The 22,704-nt window shown below is 38.8% G+C and overlaps 1 protein-coding gene across 1 annotated transcript; it reads left to right on the top strand.

The window, feature by feature from the left end:
* Positions 1-575: 575 nt before the first annotated feature.
* On the top strand, positions 576-13,314 carry LOC122868608 (ATP-sensitive inward rectifier potassium channel 12-like). Its single transcript, XM_044180732.1, has 3 exons — positions 576-952; positions 6,538-6,657; positions 8,547-13,314. The coding sequence occupies exons 2-3, from the start codon at positions 6,635-6,637 to the stop codon at positions 10,171-10,173; spliced, it is 1,650 nt and encodes a 549-aa protein (XP_044036667.1). The 5' UTR covers positions 576-952; positions 6,538-6,634; the 3' UTR covers positions 10,174-13,314.
* Positions 13,315-22,704: the final 9,390 nt, after the last annotated feature.

The following is a 22,704-nucleotide window of genomic DNA, read 5'->3' as shown; positions in this document are numbered from 1 at the left end:
AAAACTGCTGCTGCGCAGCTTAAAACCTTCAAACCAGCATTGTTCTTCCCTGAGTAACCCTGTGTGGATGTGGCATTTAACATGTCTTAACAGATCTGAGGGGTTATGGAGTTTTGACTGTGTTGAACGACTAACATGCACTGACAGCCAGCTCACTGCAGCACCAGCGATAAGGGGATGGAAACCATCCACAGCTGTGAGGGAGTAAATGTAAAGGGATTATGTTTACAGGCCAGTTTACAGTAATAGGCCTATGTTATTGTAAGCATCGTGGTGATGCACAGTTTTAAACTATGATGGCAGCTCAACCACTTGATTTCCAAGCCCCCATATTTTCTTCGTCTCCCACCTATTACAGTATCATCTCTGTTGTTCCTCGAGGAGAGTTAGCCTAGAAATCATGACTCAAACGAGTTCTCGCTCGCTTACATGGGCACATCAGGCATTATTCAACACCTACACATGCTTAGAGTGCACAAAAAAGTGGCAGCCCCACTGTAGTCTCATCTCCTCTCCTTTTCTCTCTTTGCCTTTCTTTTCTCCATTTCTCCTCTCCTCTCCTCCCCCATCCATCCCTCTCACCCTCCCTCCCTTCCAAACCCATGCTCTGCAGAGGGGAGATTGACACAGCATTTTCAGCCCAGGGTGTATGAGTACGCACAGGAGAGCGCGCACACACAGGATTATAGTCAGCGAAGGAGGCAGCGGAGGACAATAACGGATTAAAAGAGAGAAACAACAGGGATAACAGAATGAATAAGTGATGAAGAAGAAACTAAAAGAAGAAGCTAAAAGAGAGGAAGAATAAAATAAAGGATCACAGACTACATGAATCTAAGAATGTGGGACCTTTGCCCTGGACAGTGAACGTGGGATTTTGAGAGGTGAAGTGGTGGTACACAAGGAATTCAAATTACAACTAAGTGACAGAAAACAACAACTAAGTTGCAGTGTGAGTATCAGTTATGTTCAATTTATAAATAGTATTTCAGTATCACGAGATGTACACAATAATAACTTGATGGATTCAGTTTTTTATTTGCTGGATAAATTCATTTCACAACTTTGCACTCCAGGTGACAGACATTAAGAGCACTTCCAGTTTTACCTTCAGACAGGACGCTCTATCACAGCAAAATGAGCACTGCGTCAGACAGACAAAAGCTGCTGTGTCGCGTATGATCAAGTGAACAGCCATACTTCTCCGTCATGTACTGTAAATCTCTATGGCACTAGTTAGGCTCAAAGTTGTTGTGCACCTGTTGATCAACTTCAAATTAATGTCATCAACCTTTAGAAGGGGGAGGAAAGGCCTCACAATACCTGGTACCTGAGAAGAGTAAAAGAAGAGAAGGAACACAGATCATATAAATGATTGACTTGTGGCTTAATAATCACAAAAATGAAAAAAGTTTGCATAATGATGCAAAACACGTTTGCAATAAAACCTTCAAATCACAAACAAAAGCAAAACATCTTATACGGCTGTCTATGTCTATCACAGGGGAACCTGGCTATAAAGTGATCTTTTTAGTTTGAATAAAGAACAATTTCATTGTTGAGGGGAATGTTTTTGATTATGCCTTGATTATGTCACTGTGACATAATCTTTTTCAGACAGCCCTAATGGCCTTTTCAGGACCACTCAGGAACAGGACTGTTAAGATAAATAAATACTTACAATGAGATATTTGATCCCAAAAACTGGCCAGTAATACTTTGAAAAACCAGTAGCTATACTGTAAACCTATTGGGCTATATATAAAATTAATAAAATTGACTATGATGTTGGCTAACCAATTGAAGACACAATAAAGACACAGTGGGCTGCTGATGATAAGCTGTAATTGTGGCGGCCTTTCTCTGTCTGTAAACAAACATTCAGGGTCATGTCCAGGCCTGCAGATGGAACCGAGACCGAAATTCCTGAGGAGGAAAGTAACTAAAGTCTTTCACCTTAAAATAAAATGCAAATAAATGTTAATGTTCGCTAATTTAGCTTAAGTGTCACAGATGTTTACTTTTAAAAGTGGACCATTTACAGCTGGACATATCACAAAATCATCATGTGGTCAGTTTGTATTTCCAACTGATCTATCACATGAACTGGTAAATATAATATGTTTTGCAAAGATTAAAACTGGACATTATGGAAAAAAATAATCTGAAATGAAGCCAACATGGAGGTTGTCTGGGATGTGATGGTAGCGTGGGAATAATTCTTTGCACTGGCTGACTGTTTCTCTGTGGGTTGACTCGTGACAAGCAGGGGTGAAACCAGGGTATGTATTGATTCAATTTTACATAGTAGAAGATAGTTTTACAAAGGAAAAAAAGAAGGAAGTGAAGTCAACCTGCTCAGTGGAATGACTCAAACCAGTCATTTACAGTCCCAGTATCCCAACACAGAGGCCTGTAGCATGAATCACTTTAGTGAGACGGACTCAGCAGGTGCTGAAATGGGATAAATCACATCACTAATGTTTAGCAAATATGTGCTTCTCTTAGTGGACTAAATTTATGCAACAAGGTTATTCTGTGCTTTAGTTTTAAACAATCAGCTTTTTTGGCAGAAAACAGAGGCTACGTAATGTGCCTTTGAATGCATCTGGAAATTAAACCTTTTATAGACAGTAAGGCTATTTTCCTCTTTTCAATGACCAGTTATGCTACAAGCATATAATGAAAAATGACTCAGACCACTTTGTATAATTGCTCCACTATGTCATATCTGCCAGGCCATGTCTGGGCATAAAGCTCTGGTATTCACACTGGATGTAAAATTTCTTTTTGTGGCAGATGTAATAGTGTATCTCATCAGGGGTGATTACCAAAGGCTTTCGGGGAAGTTGACTCTTCTGCATCTTAATCCCACTCCCTCCAATCGACCTGCTTCTTTTTGTCTTTCTCTCTGTGCTTCTTTTGGGATTAACAGTCAGGAAATCTCCAGGAAGTCGTTCAGGACAGAACGACTCTACATTTCTTATTTCAGTGTGAGAGATTATGACTGGCTATTAATCTGTGATTTATGAGATTAGGGAGGAGTTAGTGATGCAGAGATACCGTAAAAGACTTCCACAACACTGGAAAGTTCTACACAAGTGTACAGTATGTACACTGTAAAACTTTACTGTACGTATAATATCGTAGCAAAGACAGGACATGCGCAAACGTGGTACATGCACATTTCTTACACAGACACAGTAGAGCTGCAACTAACAATTATTTTCATATCAATTACTCTGACAATTACTTCAATTAATCAACAGAAACATTGTTTAGTCTATAAAATGACAGAAACATGTGAAAAAAGTCCCACCAACTGTCCATAATCATAAACATTCAATTGACCTTAATAAAAAAAACAGAGAAAAGAAACAAATCCTTACATTTGAGAAGCTGTAAGCAGTAAAAACTTGGCACTTTTGATAAGTCACTTAAATGATTAATTGACTCTCAAGATTGTGGTTGATTAATTTTTTTGTCAAGAAAATAAGAAATTGATTGACAAATTACTTCAGTACTAATTTGCAGAGAAACATTGCTGTATGTCTCAACATACTTTCTTCATCTATTATTTTATAATTCTCCCTACATCGCCAAACCCTAAATCAAAAATAAAATCTGGACTAGATTAACAACCAAAAATAAAGATTAGAGAAATGTAAACTGTGTAAAAATCTGTGATTTGTTTAAATATGTTTCTGTAATTAATGAAATCCTTTTGCTCAGTGCCCTTAGGGCAAATCATTTGGTAAATAAGCAAAACATAAAAGCTTTTTGAAAATGCTTTTTGACCCAAGTCTTCCTGATTTATGTTCCCACTCAGTAATATGGATCAGAGAAGTCTCCACTAAGAGTCAACTCTGACACCTTATTTAGAATCTACTTAAAATCAAATGTAGATGTTGCATTGTTGCCCTTACGCCCTTTCTCTCATCCCATCTCTCCCTCCCTCTCTGACTCATGTTATGAGAGCACTTAATACTGTATACACCACCGTGTCTCTGGTGACTCTCTCCACTTCTATCCATCCCCCAAATGCCACAGGAAACGTGTTCCTATGGAAACTGGCTTCAGTGAAAGTCCCCAGTTTTACCTGGTTACCATTAACTAGTTTGTATTGTGTGTGTCTCATCTCTGCTGTAACACGTCGGTACAGTGCTCTGCCTCTCCCGGCCTCCCGGTTCATTAGAGGTTATAAAATCTTTGCACCAAAAGGGAGACACCGCTGATGATGGATTGTTGGCTGGTTGCATCTTCCTTTTATAGATACGGCTCGGAGGTGGAAGAACCTTTTTCACAGCTGTGTTGTTGGTTGGAAGCCAAGGACATCTGTATGGAGACAGACCACATACAACACATACAAATGTAATCCTCACCTACAGTATACACACACATAGATACAGATATGCCTGTGCGAGTGTCACTGCAGAGAAACAATGATATATAGATCATCTCCTCTTCATTATGTGCAATTATTGTAAATTAATACATTTAAAATGATAATGAAATGCAACGTCAGTGACTCCATGATCTTTTTATCAGAAGTCAGATTGTATTCTTGCCACATTCAGTTACTGTGAGATGTTTTGCAGGAAATGTTTTAGAGCAGTGATTTGAAGGCAACCTGCATGAGGAAAAACGGAAGTTTATGTTTTGAAGAAACAGACAAGTACACCTAATACTAAACCATGTTAATGGCCAAGGTTGTCCCTGGGAGCTGGTTTGGCTTGACCAAGACTGACATCTGGAAGGAGATTTATCAGAAAACCTGTTGCAAATAAGCAAATGACTACACAACTGTAACACAGAAATCCTCTGCATTTTATATATGCAGAAAATGTAAAAAAACACAGCTACTAATATAACCTTCATCTTGGATTTACTATCTACTTTGTATCACAGGTATTATGACGGAAAGATTATGTGACAGGATTTTCTTTGTATTTCTGGACGGACAGTTTTATGTAATCAGAAAAAACCCCTTTAGCTGTGCTCATGTCATATAAGACTCAAGATTGTCCTGGAGAAAATAGACTCTACTTTGTCACAGAAAAGCAGTTTTGTGCTGTTACACTGTGGGGAAGCTGTAGTCAGACAGGGATCAAATTATCTTTTGAACAAATTTTTTTTGCAGCTTACTAGGCCTATTAAGGTGCCAGATGTGTCATTTTTTCTATACCAGCCCAAATTTTAAACCATAAAGAACCTAACCTGCATCTGGTTTGAATGTTTTCCATAAAAATGAAAGTAAGACAATGTGGTAGATCAATTCAATTAAAACCTTACGTTCATCTGTGACTATAAGCTCCAGTGAACTTTTTGACAGGCAGCAAATGTAGCTCATATATGGGAATACATATTTTTTAAAGTGGTTTTGATGGCTGAGTTTTTGACAATTACATTACTATTAGTTACGGTACAAGTGAACTCACCATGGATTTTATCTACAAATGACATTTACATAAATAAACTCACATGATTAAAATGTGTCACATAGCTAACTGTATGGCACTTTGAGAACTCAGTGCTCAACAATTCTCCAACTTGCTGTTACACCAAAAATATTGTGCAGATATACCCTTTAGAATTGAATCAGTATCCATCTCCAGTAATTTCAACAGACATAGCTAAAAAATACAGTAATGCTAGACTGCCAAATTTATTGTAAATACAATCTTACTTTGTAATATAAATGCCTAAAAGGTTGTTGCTAATAAACTGAATGTAAATGTTGACAGTGTGCAGGAGCTTATTTTCAGATAAGATGAAGCAGATAGACAAGCACCCTCATTAGCAAAAGAAAACAATCTAGCAAGAGTGGAGGTAAAAAAAAATAGGATGTCTTTGTCAACTGGAAGTTTTTGTCTGGAAAATTTTGTATCTTGAGGTTTGGATTGTCTAATGAGAACCCCAGCATCTGCCTCCTCGCTGTCACTGAGCAAGACCTCAATTGCTTAAGGTGAACAACATCTGAATGAGTTTGAATGTGATGCTGATTTTGATTCTGAATCTTTAGATTTGCCTCACTAGATGTTGTGAGGTGTAGCGACAGAAACAAAGCTGTCAACAATAGGATTTCAATAAATCATAGTAGAGTGTATTGTTTACAGTGTTTGTGTGAGTGCTGGAGAGGTGTATAACCAAACACTTTGCTTTACCTATAATTACACCACTTACACTCACATACAACATTACAACTCTATTCTCAAGAGCAGGGTCAGATGGCTCACTGAAATAACACACAAAAGCCAGACTAGAAACACAGGCCCACTGTATAATGTTTAAATATATGAAGAGATGAATTGTGATGAAATAATGTCAGACTAAGTTTAAAAAAAGTTAAATAAAGATCATGTTTTGCATCTATTGAAGTGCACCTCCCCAATCTGATTCACAATCAACAACTCTCTGTACTTTTTTCAGTTAAATAAACACTTTAGAGGCTAAGTGTGTACTTGCTGTAATTTGTTACCGTGATCTTACATGAACTGATACAGGCTGATACTGTTACTCTCTCTGTCTCTACTGCAGTGGACCAAGCACCACTTCCATGGTGGAGACCTGATCTTTGGGAGCAGGACAGAGTCTGGCCTCCCACCCAGGCCCCATATCAGTGATCACTGGTGCCATGGGAACAAGTAGGTCCAGCAGGTGAGGGATTTAATCTGGAAGCAGCTCTCTGTCTAGGACACCACTTGGATTGTAATCGTGCAATGAATTCTTAATTTTATTAAGTGATCGTGGTGAGTTTTATAAAGGCCTGAATCTTATTATGTCACTGAACTTGCTGTAAGATCTGATTGAGTTTCAAATGACAAAGAAATGAGAAATAAGGGTGTCAATTCGTAGCACTATTTTGCCACCCTGACTGTACATTTGATTGTACAGCACATATTTGAATGATAATAATTATCCTGGAAACTGCTGTTTTAAACAATGGTTCTGATTTGAAATCCTTGGATGTGTCTATATTTATTTTATTATATCTATTCATCCATTTAATTTGTACAGGAGTTACAGTGTCAAAGGACATCTCAATAGCCTTATCAAGACTCTGCTTTACAGAAACAGTTTTATCCTTTTGAAACATTGTCTTGTCTGGAAGTCTTAACATGGCCAGTAAGATTGGGCTTGTTAATTTGGTGAACTAGTCAGGGTGAGTCAGGCCCGGCTCAGGGATATTTACAGCAAGCAGATCCTTAAAAAGGCCAAGGCCGTCCTACACTGTCCTGACCAATCGTACACAGAGAGCTCTTGCCTTCAGGCAGCTGCAACAGATAACCTGTTATGACAACAAGAAGACTGAAGGTTGTCTTACTGTAATAATGGCCATCAATATATTGTATACATTAATAGCCTGGCACATTAACATAGTATTTAAATGTTGTACCACCTCATTTCTGATATAGCCTTTGGTTTGTTTAACTGCTTGTTAGGGTTTAATTGTCTCATAGTTGTCTTACAGTTTTGTCCCAACTGTTTTGTTTTCACATAAAATTTCAAAATGTTTCCATTCATTTACATATACAAGTAACATATATGTCGGCCCATCTCAAAATGGGTTGTCTGATTGACACTGGCTCAGATATAATCCTGTGATCTGTGATAACAGCAATCCTTCTCACATAGCTAAACTGAACTCACCTTCCCAGTTGGTAATCCTCCATGTAAAGGAGAAAGACAGGTTAGGTTGATTGATACACTCAGGTGACCAGGAGTTTGGTCAATGTGAGTTGATTGCTTGTGTTTGTGAGTTAAATATAACTTTTATCACTGTATTTACCAACAAGTTTCCCCTTAAACTGTGTGGCTCGCTGTTTCCTATGATACTGCTCACCTAATGAACCTAATGAGTCAGGTATTATCTTCCTTTCTTTTTGTCTATGAGAGGGTGCACAGTGTCTTTGTGCGCTTTAAATGGTACAAGGATCAATAAGATTACTGGCTCTATAAGCTGTCTTCCTTCTCTTTGTGCCTCTTTCTCATATTGTGCACACTACAATTTGAATGATATGGATTTTGATCAGTTTCAACACCAATCAATGTTACACACTTCATTTTTATTCAGAAATATTCAAGGGTTTCCTAAAACTTTAAATAATGGTAGGATGGGAGCCTTGAAAACAGCATTTGGATCGTCATTTGACTCAATCACATTTCAATGAAACACTTTGTAAGTTTGGGACAAATTTATCCCTTAAAATGAGGAATTGGTCATTCAAATAAATACATGAAATATGCAAATAAACATTCCTGTTTATTTCATCGCCAGTTTGTATGTGTTCTGAAGGTGTGATCAAGTCCGTCATGTCGGCAGTGGAAGATGAGGCTGGCAGATGTCAAAAAAGGCCAATATTGCCTGTGTAAATCAGCGTTAACCCAGTGCACACTTTACATAACCACATTCATTTCTAAACTTGGCAGGAAAACTTTTAAATCTCATACTGTTATCTAAATGTATTTGTGTCAATCTAATATTACCAAGTTTTTTTTAACCACATTTTTGAATCCTAATCTCCCCCTCTCTGTTGGCCTGACAGGTACAGCATTGTGTCAGCCTTTTTACCAGAGGAGGAACGCCAGAAGATCTCTAGCTTAGGACTCCACAACGGCCACAGTTCCCCCAACATCCGACTGCACTCAGCCTGCGACACAGAGACAGAAGACAGTAGGAGGAGGTCGGGAACCTCTGCTGTCGTGCACAGCACAAGGGGACAAGGAGGGATGAACAACTACAACGGGAAGATTCTGACAAGGGGCTCCAGCCAAGTACGGAGCCGGTTTGTAAAGAAAAATGGACAATGTAATGTTTTATTCACCAACATGGAGGAAAAGAGGCAGCGCTACCTAGCTGACATCTTCACCACCTGCGTGGACATCCGCTGGAGATACCTGCTGCTTATATTCTGCGCCAGCTTCATGGTCTCGTGGCTTTTCTTTGGCATTATCTTTTACAGTGTCTCCCTGGCACATGGGGACTTTGAGGAGCTCCCTTCAGTGAAGGGTGATGGGCTGGCGGTGGGGGGGCTGCATGGACCCACTTCTGGACATACAGCTGGAGGGCAGGCACAAAGGATGCCCTGCATACTTCATGTCCAGGGCTTTGTTGGGGCACTCCTGTTCTCTATGGAGACCCAGACCACCATTGGTTATGGCTGGCGCTGCGTTACCGAGGAGTGCCCTGTCACTGTGATAACAGTGGTTATTCAGTCCATTGTGGGCTGCATCATTGACTCTTTCATGATTGGCACCATCATGGCCAAAATGGCGCGGCCAAAGAAGAGGAACCAGACCCTTGTGTTCTCCAAAAATGCTGTCATCGCCCTGCGCGATGGCAAGCTGTGCCTCATGTGGAGAGTGGGCAACCTGCGGAAGAGCCACATCGTGGAGGCTCATGTCCGTGCCCAGCTCATACGTTCATATGTCACAGCTGAGGGTGAATTTATACCCTTGGAGCAGATGGACCTCAATGTGGGCTATGATGAAGGCACAGACAGGCTGTTTCTAGTATCCCCGCTGGTTATAGTCCATGAGATAGATAAAGATAGCCCCTTGTATACTTTAAGCCGAGCTGATCTGGAGACAGATGACTTTGAGGTTGTTGTGATCTTGGAGGGGATGGTGGAGGCCACGGCCATGACCACCCAGTTCCGTAGCTCTTACCTTGCCAGAGAGATCTTCTGGGGTCACAGGTTTGAGCCTGTGATTTATGAGGACCGGGACCGCTACAAGGTAGACTACACTCGCTTCAACAAGACCTATGAGGTGCCGTCAACGCCCCACCTTAGCGCCAAAGAGCTTGACGAGGCTGCAAGCCGGGCTTCTTCTGCCGCTTCTCCTGTCTCTGCATGTAGAACCACACAAGACTTGATTCCCAGGTCGCTGAGCGCCTTTTGTTATGAGAATGAGGTAGCATTGAGCTGTGGGGAAGAAGATGATGACATCTTCGACTCCTCCCAGATTGTAGGGAAGGAGAAGGCAGAGGAGAGGAGGACTTCAGTTTCTGTAGACTTCCAAAATATGTTCCAGGACACTGCCACCATGACATCAGGCAGTCACAACGTCATGTGTGTTCTGGACATGGACAATAACCAGATGGAGTTTGACATCCTACAGACTGCCATCCCTCTTGATCCAGTGACCTATAAGAGTGAGCAAGAGATCTAAAGAGTGCAGGGAGAGTGGATTGCCACTTGTCCCTCTTTTTTCACCCACAATTCCTTTCAACTTTATCTACAGTGAGTTGGACCTGAAGAGGGATTTCTCTGTGATGTTTTGGACTGCATGTACAGAAATTTAAACCCCCTTTGCCTTGCCAGTGTTGTTTTATATTTATATTTGTTTTTTCTTCTTATTGAGATCAGAAATTAAGAAAAAGAAGAAATTGTTTTCCTGAATTTCCTTTTGGCCCATGCAACTGCATTCCTTGAAGAGCCATAATGATCAACCAGACCAGACAAAGAATCTCTGACAAAGCACTGATGGGCTTTTGGCTCCCTTTTATTATGATTTCATAACCAAAGGAAAGCACAATAGCAGAAAAAAATATCCAGAAACTTGAGTCATGTTTTAGGCTATATGTACATTTTGCATAGTGAAATAAATTAACTTTATTTAAGAATTTCCTTTTTTTCTGTGAATGTAAACAAGAGATTATATGAAAGCAATAGCAGTTTTGATTCTCTTCTCTTCCTTTTTGAAGAGGACTGAGCTCAAGTCTTACATGGTCAATTTCTAAGATTTTTTATCAAAGTGTGGTTGATTTATGCTTGATAATCTCCATGTGGTTCATGAATTTCAATGGTCATCAAGCCTGCAATAGTTCCTTGCAAAGTCTGCTATTTTCACTTTTGTGAGACTGCCTATTTTCTTAAATAATTTCCTGTAAAACATAAAAAAACCTCCCTTTATTTAGGCGTTTTAGTATACAGTAGTGAGAAACTACTGTTGTTGATTTTGCTGTGCAGTATACCAACTACCAAGACCATTCCAAGTGCAATCACTAAGTGTAGCAGAAGGAGTATTTTTCTGAATTCGATAAAGATTCCTTAAGACAATAACTTTTGACAAATGTCTTGATTTGTTGCAATTTAAGAAGACATCATTGCATTTTAAATCTTATGTTAAAAACACATTTTTTCTTCTGAAAACAAAGTTGAATTTTAAGAGAATATATTGAAAACAAAATATATTATTATATTTAACTTAGTAGCAAGAAAGACTTTTATTAGATTAGAAGTACTAAAAATAGTCTAACTAATATTAATCTATTAGTGTTCATCAATCAATATAAAGCAAAGAACTTTTGTTCACTTCATGGATCACTTCAAAATGTTTTTCTTGGTTTGTTTCTTGTGGAGGCTGTAGCCAGTGATAACAAACAATACTGAGAAGTGGCTTTAATTCATGTTTGTGCTGTTGTTGTTCGCCAAAGGTCTGGAGTTGGAAAGTAGAGCGCCTCTGATTTATGATTTGGAAACTGGGGTGCATGCACCCTAAGTGTACTCATGGTCTTTGATCGTGGAAAGGTGTGAAGCCTCTGTAAAAGCAGGAAACAAAGGGATGAAGGTTGAGTAATACAGTGTTTGGAAATGTGCAATAAATCACTGGATTGGTACAGTGAGAATAAAGTCAAGTTTAACTGTATGTAAAGGTAAATTGCTGTAAAGTAAGTTGTTACGATGGTTGTAAAATACATGACATTTAAAAAAACAGTTGTCCTCCTTTTTGCGGGGGCAGCAAAACAGCAGGTTCAGCATACTGGGAGAAGCAGGTGGTATATGACACAAATTAAAAGCTATCATTCATAGACAAAACATATCTAACTGATTTTGAAATACCTGTAATTAAACTTAATTTTACTGACATTACTGTATTATTCAAATGTGTCCAAGTTCTCCCATCTGGTTCTTCAAGCGAACTAAAAACCAACAAATGTTTAAATACCATTTGGCCATGATGTGGACAGTGACCATTTAGGTAATTTATGTAAAATGAATATTTTTTTTTCCCTGTCACCTTTGGTTCTGACAATACTGCAACTCTCATTCTTGAAAGACTTTTATTGTTTTTTTTTTCATTTGTGAATTAGTTTTTGCTGGTTATATTGCTTAAGCAGGCGTGTGTTTTTGTATCAACATGGCTGTGTGTGAGAGAGAAACTGAGATTATGTGCGTCTGAGCAACGAGCATTCAGTAGTGTTAGATTTCAAAATTTATATTGTCTAAATTTTCATTGCAAACTTACACAATATCCTGGAACATATTAATCACATGTAACCGTTTTATTGACAAACATACACTGCCAGCCAAAAGAAAAATATCATATTGCATTTAGAGATTATTCTAAAGCAATATATTCATTAATGTGTTATAAATAACTGCTATACGTATATGTATATGTAACTTGTAAGTAACCTAGATAATTAGGCTCCTGTAACAGGCAGCTGTACTGTACTGTATGAGTGTGTACTATACTATATATTTGTTTTACATTTGATGTCTAGATACTATGTTTTTCACAGTACAGCAGGACTGCCAGAACATTTTAATCAGAATTCTGGCCAGTTTCCAGATGTTTAACTCTTCAAAGACACATTAAGGTTTCTTAGCGATGTCTTTTTACTGAGTGTCTTCAGTGCTCCAAACACTTGAATGTTTATTTTTAAAGCTCCTGAATACTGGCTCACTGGTAAATGTTTTACTGGGACACCTAAATGGAACTGAGCCATCATTAATGTCATTAGTTCCACCTGTGCTTTTCCTGCTGTGAAAATGACCTGTTGGTGGGCTCTCTCAGATCATAATTGGCACTTCTAATTAGTGCTTTATTGCATGCAGGTGTTGAAACACGTAGACAGTGTTAGTATGAAAAGTAACAAATATACAGTGCAGTATGTTTTCTGGTGACTCACTGAATTAATTCCAATGAAATAAAAAGTCATAAAACACTTATAGGTAAAAAATACATTGTTCAAAAGTTTTGACTGGCAGTGTATTAAAGTCTTTCTGTAGTGTTTTGAATTGTATAACTAGTTCATATTTCAACATAAATGCAGAAGGGAAGCCAACTTGAATACAAGAATACAACATCTGTAAATGCCATTTTGTGTAACAGACAAAGTATTTTGTTTCCTTTGCTTCTGCTTTGTATAAATCTAATGATTTTCCAACCCCTGCTTGGAGATAAATATGCACTAAGCAACCTATTGAACTAATTGAAATAAGCTGAAAAGAAAAAATCTCAAGTACAAAGCACTTTATTCTTCCTTGCATACCTTTTGATGTTGCAAATAAATATTTATATAATTTTGGTTGTTTCTCCTTTTCGAAACTTCATCCTGATAAAAGATTCATAAAATGCCACTCCGCAGGGAAGCTATCTCTTTTTCTAATGCAGCTATGAGTGTTGAAGCTCCCGAGCCACTAGATGCCTCTGCAGCCATTTCTATCATAGAAAGGGTTTCAGCAGAAAACACTGAAGCGTGTGTTCCCTCTAGTGGTTTACTGTAGAAGCAGCCGAGAAGCTCAAACCTGGATCAGGAAATCTAAATTCAAGAATGTTTTGAGAAAAAGACAATAAGATGATTTTCTAACCCTAACCTAAACAACAAAAGTTGTGTTGTAGGACTGCTATGAACATAGAGAATTTTCTGGAAAGGCTGGCAGTGTGAGGATGAAGGGCTGACTTCTTACATTGCAGTGGGTGTGGCATCTCACAAGAGACAACGTAATGGGGCTCAAGACATCATCACGTCACTTCACAAGTAGATGATCCTGCAGATGACCAGCCCTTTTGAATTCTCAACAAATACTGCATACGGCTGAAGTTGCACTGATCTGATATATAGTTTTTAAAGTGGTTGAAATTTGAACATACTGTATCTATTACATCAAGTCAAGAGCCTCTTTTGATATCAAGTTGGCAATGATGCACAGAGGACAGACCTTTAGATTTACAGCAGTATTTCTAAAATTTTTCCAGGTGCATCAAATACTTAATTAATCACAAGCACGGGAAATGCATTACAGAACTAAAGACTACTGTGCATATCACATGTTTCAAAGCTTTCAGTGCCACAAATTATAATGTGAGTGACACTGAATGTTTAAAGAGCTCTAAAGTGTGCAATGATTCACAGTCTTCTGTTTCTTGCTGTGATGGATCATCTGACAGAAGAGAGCCAGAGGAAAATGAGTAGATACTGTGAATGGATGCACTTGAGGTGTTCATGAAATTATACAGAATGTGGAACTAATCTGATGACTGCATTATAACATATATATAAATAATATATATCAGACAACACAAGACCTCTGAGATAAACTTTGAACACTGTCTGTCTTTCAGTCTTTTATGCTTTTTAAGATTTTGTGATGTCCACCACAGCAGACCTGGTGCCAATTATCAGATCATCATTTATATATAGAAGAGCAGGTCTACACTACTCAAGCTTCTGACAAACGCATCATGTCGAAACACATTAAGTGTGGTTTTAGAAAAATAGTATTTTGTATATAAATTGTCACACTTGGTGAGGTGCTGCTATTCCCATTCTATGATATTTAAGGTTTTTGTAAGCATCCCAATCCTGGAAGAAGCCACTGGGTGCGCTGTCACATGACTTTCCTATTCAAACTAAATTAATGGAGCGTTTCTAGATGATTTTCTGCAGCACAGCCACAGATACACACATGCAGAAATTTGTACAACAGCTGGCCAAGTTCAGACTGACACCTTTACTTATTTCAACTCAGTTTGTTTAACAAGTGCTTGCGTGGTAGTGTTGGTCAAGAGGAAGTAATAAATGATCTGATCTGGACAGAAGGTAGTTGGGGGGGTTTGCCTAAAAAACCTGTACAAATTCAGTTCTTTCCTACAAATGGGACATAAATATGATCCTCAACTAGTGGAGAGAGACTGTAGATTACAAACTTAATTTCTGATTGGACTGGTGACTCATATAATACTTCATACAGGAAAGTGTCAATGCCCGGGACATATAACACATTGTTTCTGGACTTTAGTCAGGCTTCCAAACTGGCCAGATCTGATGACTTTATGATGAATTGGGCACCAAGGTCTGCAAAATGAATTTAGCAAACTATTCATGCAGTAGAGGCCAGTGCCCCCTGCTGGCCAATTGTCAGACATTTGTTCTTGAATGGCTCTAACACATACAAACAAACAGGAGATGCCAAGTTGTCCAATATGCAGCACTAACAGGTTTGAGTAATGAAGTCAGAATTTCTTGAAATTGTACACACTGTAGAACAGTCACCTCTCGGTCTGTTGATGAAGAGGGCCGAGTGTCAAAACTAACTGGTTCAGGACAGCCAAATGCTGTGGCGCACCAACAATCTTTTGACAGCATATAGCCAGGTGTGTCCAGATGTGGAGACATTATCAGCAAGACTCAGTCAACAGTCTTGAAAAAATTAGTTTTTCAGATAAACAGATAAACTACAGTATGTGGATATGATTTGGCTTTACCGAAGAAATCTATGGAAAAAATCTTTTGGTTTTAACTTGCGTTCAGAAGTGATTGACTGAAAAAGATGTTTTTTATTGTAGAGTACTATCCATCTGATTGGTTTAAATTTTGTTCTGTGATAGGCAGCCGAGATTTTAGACATATCTGCAGGGTTAAGGTGTTGTGGTCTTACAGTTTCTCTCTCTCTCAGTTTTTGAGCTACTTTTAGCAGAAGAAGAAGAGGAATCTGAGAGAGAGACTGAAGACACCTCAAACCTCCTAACACTGGACTTGTTGGCAGGTGGATAAGTATCTGTCAGGGGAAGTTGGCCACTCTTGTGCAGAAATTAGATTGCAAATCTAGGGTGTTACTTGAAATAAAGAGTCCATAAAGTACACTGGTTGTACAGTGGCTGGTTGTACTACTGAGGAATTTGACAGGGGGTTCAGTGAGGCTAATGCTCATTGCAGTGTTGACACACCATCAGCTTCTATGAAATGTGCTTTAGAGAATATGCAGCAACATACAGAGCAGCTTGTCAGGAAACAGCTCACTGCATGTCCTGATCTCTGACACTAAGGATATCAGGTCTGCATTTTGGCAGAAAGCACTCACAGCTATTTGCTAGGGGGTACTTTCCTTACATCAATATGTAAAGTATTTCCATTTTCAAAGTGATTACATGTTCCTATCCTATCATTTCTGTCCAGATTTTAATTAAGTTAAAATCAGCCTGTGTCAGACTAATAAGAGACTTCCCCTTTCACCTCTCATGGTTGTCCTGTCGTGATCTTCCTTTAATTACATATCCTCCATCTCTGTCTGTCAGTCTGTCACTGTTCCCATGCACGAGAACCCTGACAGCAGCAAAGAGCCCACACATTGGACCTCTGAACCTCTGTCTGAGAAGGAAAAGATGAAAAGAGGGAAATGAGGAGGAAGGGGCAAGCTGCTCAGTAACCGCAGGCCTCGAGGCTATCAGCTTTTCATTAGCCAGTCAGTGAGTGAGTGAATGAGTGTGATCGGTGGAATGGTAAAATAGGAGAAGCCATGCTGGGCCACATCGGCTATTAGGGTGATTTGGGGGCTTCCACTGACTCCTATTGTGCATTGTCTCCGAAGTGAGCAACCGAGGTTCAACAGTGAGCCTTTGTGCGGGACATTTAAATGCCTGTTAGCATGCTAATTATGGGATGTGTGTGTGTCTGTGTGTACCAGTGTGTGTCCATCATCTTCTCGTCCTTTCCATCCCTCCGTCTCTCTCCTGGGATTTACACTCCTCAAATTGCTCTTCCTCTGTCTCTTCTTTTCTATCTCTGCCCAAGGCACTAATGCACCACTGATCTCTGTGTTACTGTCGTGACCCCTATTAAAGCTCCTTCCTGTTGTTTCCATTTTCTTCACTTCTGTCTTTATTCCTAAATCTGTGTGCTCCCAGCGTCTTGTTTGGCCCCTTTTTTTAAATTAATCAGCTGCTTCTGATTCTGCTATGCTTCGATCAGTTTCGCTTTCACTCCAACGTTTAAACATTAAGCTTCTCTCACAGTCCGTGTAGGACATTATCCTCACATTTAGCTATGGAAAACCTCATTTCAGTCATGCCTCTCTTTCATCAGTACCAACTCTTCCTGCAAACTCTTCAGCCATCTTGAACCTGTACTTCGTTTTCACCTGTCTCCCTGTTGCTGGATTTAGGGTGTACAATTACAAATTCCCAAAATATTTTTGGCCAAAGAGAGCCATCCTAGAAGGGAGAAGAATGAGGCTGGCAACCTTGTTTCCAACCCTTTTCAAGAGTTGGAAACAACATGAAAACTTTTCAAATAGATTACAATCCTGTCCAAAAGAAACAGTATAAGGTGTTTTTGTTATTTTGTCCACCACTGCACTGAAATGCATTATATCTCACAGATGTTTATTTTATCATGTCCAGCTGTAAAACTCACATTGTGCATCTATTATGTTTATTTATTAAGGCATTGCATATTTTTTCAAAGAATTAAATGAACTGGGAATCCATCCAATAACACACACACACACAAATAAATAAAATGAAATATAAAAAATAAGGATAAGCTAAGTAAAACATGTATAGATTTATTCATGCCAGACAAAATTCAAATATAAGTTACACTCTCACGATCTTCAAAGTCTCTTATGTTGTGTTGTATATGGCTCATTTACTCCTTTACTACTTTTAAAAACCATGGGAGGCAAAATCATTCCACTGCCTGAAATACAAGCTCTGCATGTCATCCAGCTGTCTAATTCAACTGAATCTCATTACCGAATTGTATTTTAGGACACAAAATGAATGTTTTTCCCCCATGTTCTTAAGATTAACAACAAATACATTCAATCTGTTCAAGCACTGTGAGAGACCAGTTCTCTAAAACTGTAAGACAGCGTTTCCATCTTAAGTCTCTGTCTCTTCTACAGTGAGTGTTTAATGTCGATGCATATCCACGTCTCATTCAGATGAATGTTAAGTCACACTTTCGGCCTCCATGTAGGTTAGTATGTTAACGACAAGCTCTACTGTAACTTGATGTCGGTTAAATAGAATTATCTCAACTGATCAAGAGGAAATACAATTGAACAGACACAACACTAACAAACGGCTCTCGCTGACCACGACAAGGGTGGCTTTGTTTGTTGGGCCTGATAACATGAACCCTTACACTGATGTTATTTCTCATCTGGATGCTCAAGACTGAGTGCGAGTAATAGGGTTACAGATGCTGAAAATGAAAAATGTCCATCACTCAAGCTTACATAATTGACAACCAGTGTAGCAGTGTAAATGTCTGCACCCTCACTGCATCACGATACGTACAAGTTCTGCTGTAGTATTTTCATGTTGGCATATATTTATGTATGTGTCCGACTTAAAAAGATTATTTGTTCACATGGTAACTTTCCTCATCTTAACTGCAGTGGACTTGTCTAATCCTACTTTTTTTCCCTACTTATTGGCTGTCAGGAATTTTTTGAATTTATGACCTTTGTAAATTATATTTTATTAGGTATTGCACAAGATAATTTCTCATACTATTTATTACGAGTACTTTCTTTTAACTGCTATAGGTCAATGACCGTAAGATTTTGTACACTTTATATGCAATATATTCTCAAGATGTTAGATGTAATTTGTTTGAGTGTGGCTATTCATTCTTGACCTTTGGGAACAGATATGGTACTTTGCTGTCTTTGTTGTCCTTAAATATGCACCCAGAGCCAGAGATGAATCTTCATTATTGATAGTTTTAATGGGCAATAAAGTTTTTAATCTTTGTTGACTCTTGATTTGATTTCCACAATATGTGTGATCTTTCTGTGTGTGATCGACTGATGTTTTCTAGTGTGCACCTACAGGGACTGCATGCACATGTGACTGTCTGTGTGTTTGTGTAACTGTGTGTGTTTGCCTGTAAACAGTTGAGTATGCAGCACACAAATGCAGATTCACATTTCTGCATGTAGTTTGCACATCATCTGCCTGTATGTTTTAGTTGAGTGTGTTTGTGTGCTTGTGGACATCCGAGTTTTCATCCACGTTTGTACTTCTGTGTGTGTGTGTGTGTGTGTGTGTGTGTGTGTGTGTGGGGGGGGGTTGTCTGAGTCTATGTGAGCAGCTGTGGGCCCTGTGTTTGAACTCTAGCTCACATGGGCAGAGTGAGGGAGGGCCGCAGGGTGAGGAGGCGATAGGAGAGGAGACTGATGCCCGACAAACTCGCCATCTCCCTCTCCCCTTTCATCTCCCAATCCCAGCATCAAACAACAAACTCTTTCATTCAGGCATCTTTGCGGCCAGCCGCCCCCAGACCCTCGAGGCCCCCACCCGTTCAAGCTGCTTAATTCAATGTTCCGAGAAAAACTCATGATTGGAAAGTGACTTTTTTTATCCTTCTCCTTTTCCATATCTCCCCCTAAGAAGCATCACCCCTCTTCCTGTTCTCCCTTACCCTCACATCAAAACAGCTTCTGTCCTGTAAACACTATGGAAGTAAAACCCAGCTCTATCCACTCTCAGAACTACACAGTGACTGTGAAAGGCTCTTCCAATGAGCACTGAAAGATTGATACAATTAAGATGCCAGAACATTATTGGCATGAAAATGATGTTACAATACTTACTGTAGTACTTTGAAAGCAACTGCGGCCTTTTTTGAAGGACCAGCATTCACTGATACAAGAAACGATCAGGTAGTCTACCAGAAACTGAGGGCCAGCTAATCTAAGAGTTTGTCCATTGAGTAACAATTCAAAACTATCCATAATCAATTTAGCAAGATACAAGCAGAAAAGGAACCATTATCAAACCTTGGGCTGGCAATGAACCACAATGACTGAGACTGGCATTTTGTTTACTTTTCGGAGAAAGTTCTTCCATGAACAAACAATACAACAGCCGTCCAATAAATCCTACTTTCATGAAAATTATAATGTTAAATCTTTGTTGAAACTGTTTTAGAGAGGTGTTAATTCAACTTTATGGTCGTTTTGGAGGCTGTAGTTTGTGGTGATGTTGAATTGTTTTGCGTTATACTTGACTATCTGTAAGTGTGCTGCTGTATGACAACAATCTCATACAGTTATCTGACTCTTACTTGAGTGAAACTGATCTGATCCCAGCAGTCCTTCTGCTATTTGCTATTCCTTTTAACATTTGTGATTGTGTGGTATAAAACAACGACATAAGGAGGAATGTACATATAGATTTAGCATTTATGATATGCACATATTCAAGCACATATACAAGCCCAGTTGGAAACAGTGGTGGAAGAAGTATTCACATCAACGAGTAAATGTTGCAATACCACACTATGTGCTCCATTACAACTATAAGTCAAGAAGATGTACAAGATTTTAGATAAGTATTATCAACAAAATGTAGATAAAGTATCAAAAAGTACTCATCCTGCATGGGTTCCCCTTTCAGAATTATTGTATACTGTTATATTATTGGTTTATTGATACTGATGCATGATAATGTGGAAGCAGCATTTAATTTGTGTTAATGTTAAGCCAATTCTAATTTCAATTTTATATACTGTCAGGTAGTTTATAGGAATGCATCATATTTTATGAGATGATCATTTGTTTTGTATGTAAAATCTTTATCTACATTGAATAGGTATTATATAGGTATATTATTACTCATGCATTAATTTATAACAATGCATCATATTTTATAAGCAGATGATATGTTTTGTGTGAAAAATCTTTCACAACAAAAGCAAAGAGTTGTCAAATAAATAGTGGAGTTTAAAGTACAATATTTCTCTCTTAAATGTAGTAAAAAAGCAGAAATGTAAAGAAGCAGAAATGGAAATTCTCAAATGAAGTACAAAACTCAAAGCAGTACTTAAGTACAGTACTTTAGTAAATGTACTCAGTTACTTTCCACTGTTTGCAAGTATCTGAAATGCATAGTGTTGTGCTCAGCTATCAGGATGTCAAGCTAAATTAGATATTTAATGAGAATTTCGTTTTGTGTCCAGGGGGAAAAACAGTCTGTGAGAGAATAATTAAAATCGAACATTTTTAGAGAGGCACATCATTGCTCTGTGATGATGTCTCAAACAGAAACCAGCCTGACATGCAGCAGAAACATCCTAACAAAGGACACCCTTGTTCCCAGCTGAATTCTCAAACATCATTTTCTGCATTTTCCTGCAAATGACTCAATCTCCACGTCCCTCGCCTCTCATTCCGCCCAATTATCATTTTTCAAGCATGTCCCCTCGTCCTACAGAGATGGGTTGTTTGGGAGTTTCCAAATCTTACCATGAAATCTGCTTGTATGTGTAGGGAAGTGTGAGGGGTTTTACTGCCAAAAACACACACACTATACACACATTTAAACTGCATGGTAGATGAAAATAGGTGGACTAAAAGAATAACGTGACTGATTCTGATGGGAGACAGTTGCGAGGGATACAAGGCAGCATTGAGGATTCTGTTTCTCTTATTCTTCCTGAATCGTCCCCTTTTTTCTCTTTTGCCTCTTGTTGCTGTCACAGCTGCAGCAGGGCTCAGCAAACCCACAGCTTTAAGGGCCAGTCTTGGTTGATGCAAAAGAGTGTGATGCTTGTCAGTTTGTTATTGGCTGCTCAGTGCATCTGTGGCTACAATTAAGTGTATGTATATGTGTATAAAAAAGCAATCAATGTAAACCTGAATTGATGGCTCCAAAGGTCAAAGGTCATGTGTAGCTGAAGTATCTCACAGAGTATTCACACTCAGTCAACTACTGTCAGTTTTTCTTGGATGATAGATGACAGTAAATTATTTTTAGCAAACAGGAATCATGTCATAATCGATTAAGCTAACATATACGTAGGTGATTTATATACTCTATAATGTTAATCTAATAATCTTAACAGTACTCATGTAACACACTTTTTGCTGTTCATTGTTGTCGTTTATACTCAATCACAGAGTAGTAGCATCACTTGGTTCTGGTAGTACCCATCTGAAAGTCATATGACATGACAGCAGAATTTTATTCATTGCTTGAACTTCAACTTAATGCAACTAAGATGCATGCAACCTTTCACTTAATCGCAAAGGGTGATTCACTGATGAAAGTCTGTGACATATAACATATAATAAAGTTGCATCAAAGTGGCATAACACAAGCATAAGATTAAACAAGACTAAAAATCTATAGCCATGCTAGCGGCCCTGTGAGGCTGTACTTTGGCACAGCAGTGCTTTGAGCTAACGTCAGCATACTAATATGCTCATAATGACAATGCTAACATGTTACACAGGTACAGAATGTCATTAGTTTTGCAGGTATTTGGTCATAAGTCAAAGTACTGGACACAATGAAAATGTGACTTGATGTTGATGCCAGAGGAAATCACTATGACTCTAAAAACAGTATGATGAACAATAAATGAGTGCATGGTAATCAAAACCAACTGCCTTCTGACAGTGAAAACAGGAAATATGAGCCAAGTTCCCCAAAACAAGTAAACGGATGATTAGAGAATACCAGCAGAGATCAGCCACAGGTAACTGAACTCTCTCTCTGTGTCTCACCTGAGACCCTTACCCCAATACCCCCCACCCCCCACGCCACCACCCTTCCCCACACACCCTGCCTCAACCCCCATATATCAATTTCCTTTAGATATTCCCCCTCACACAATTGAAGTAACTAGATTCTTTCCCTTGGCTGGCCAGTGGAGATATGAAGCAGAACACACAATGG

The sequence above is a fragment of the Siniperca chuatsi genome, linkage group LG21, assembly GCF_020085105.1.
Source record: "Siniperca chuatsi isolate FFG_IHB_CAS linkage group LG21, ASM2008510v1, whole genome shotgun sequence".
NCBI lineage: Eukaryota > Metazoa > Chordata > Actinopteri > Centrarchiformes > Sinipercidae > Siniperca > Siniperca chuatsi.
This window is presented reverse-complemented; position numbering and strand designations above follow the sequence as displayed.

What these genes read in the sequence shown, in the direction of transcription:
- LOC122868608 (XM_044180732.1), top strand. Translation starts at nt 6,635, where the DNA reads ATGGGAACAAGTAGGTCCAGCAG. An exon ending in GGAACAAGTAGGTCCAGCAG is followed by an intron (nt 6,658 to 8,546) that starts GTGAGGGATTTA and finishes TTGGCCTGACAG; the next exon opens with GTACAGCATTGTGTCAGCCT.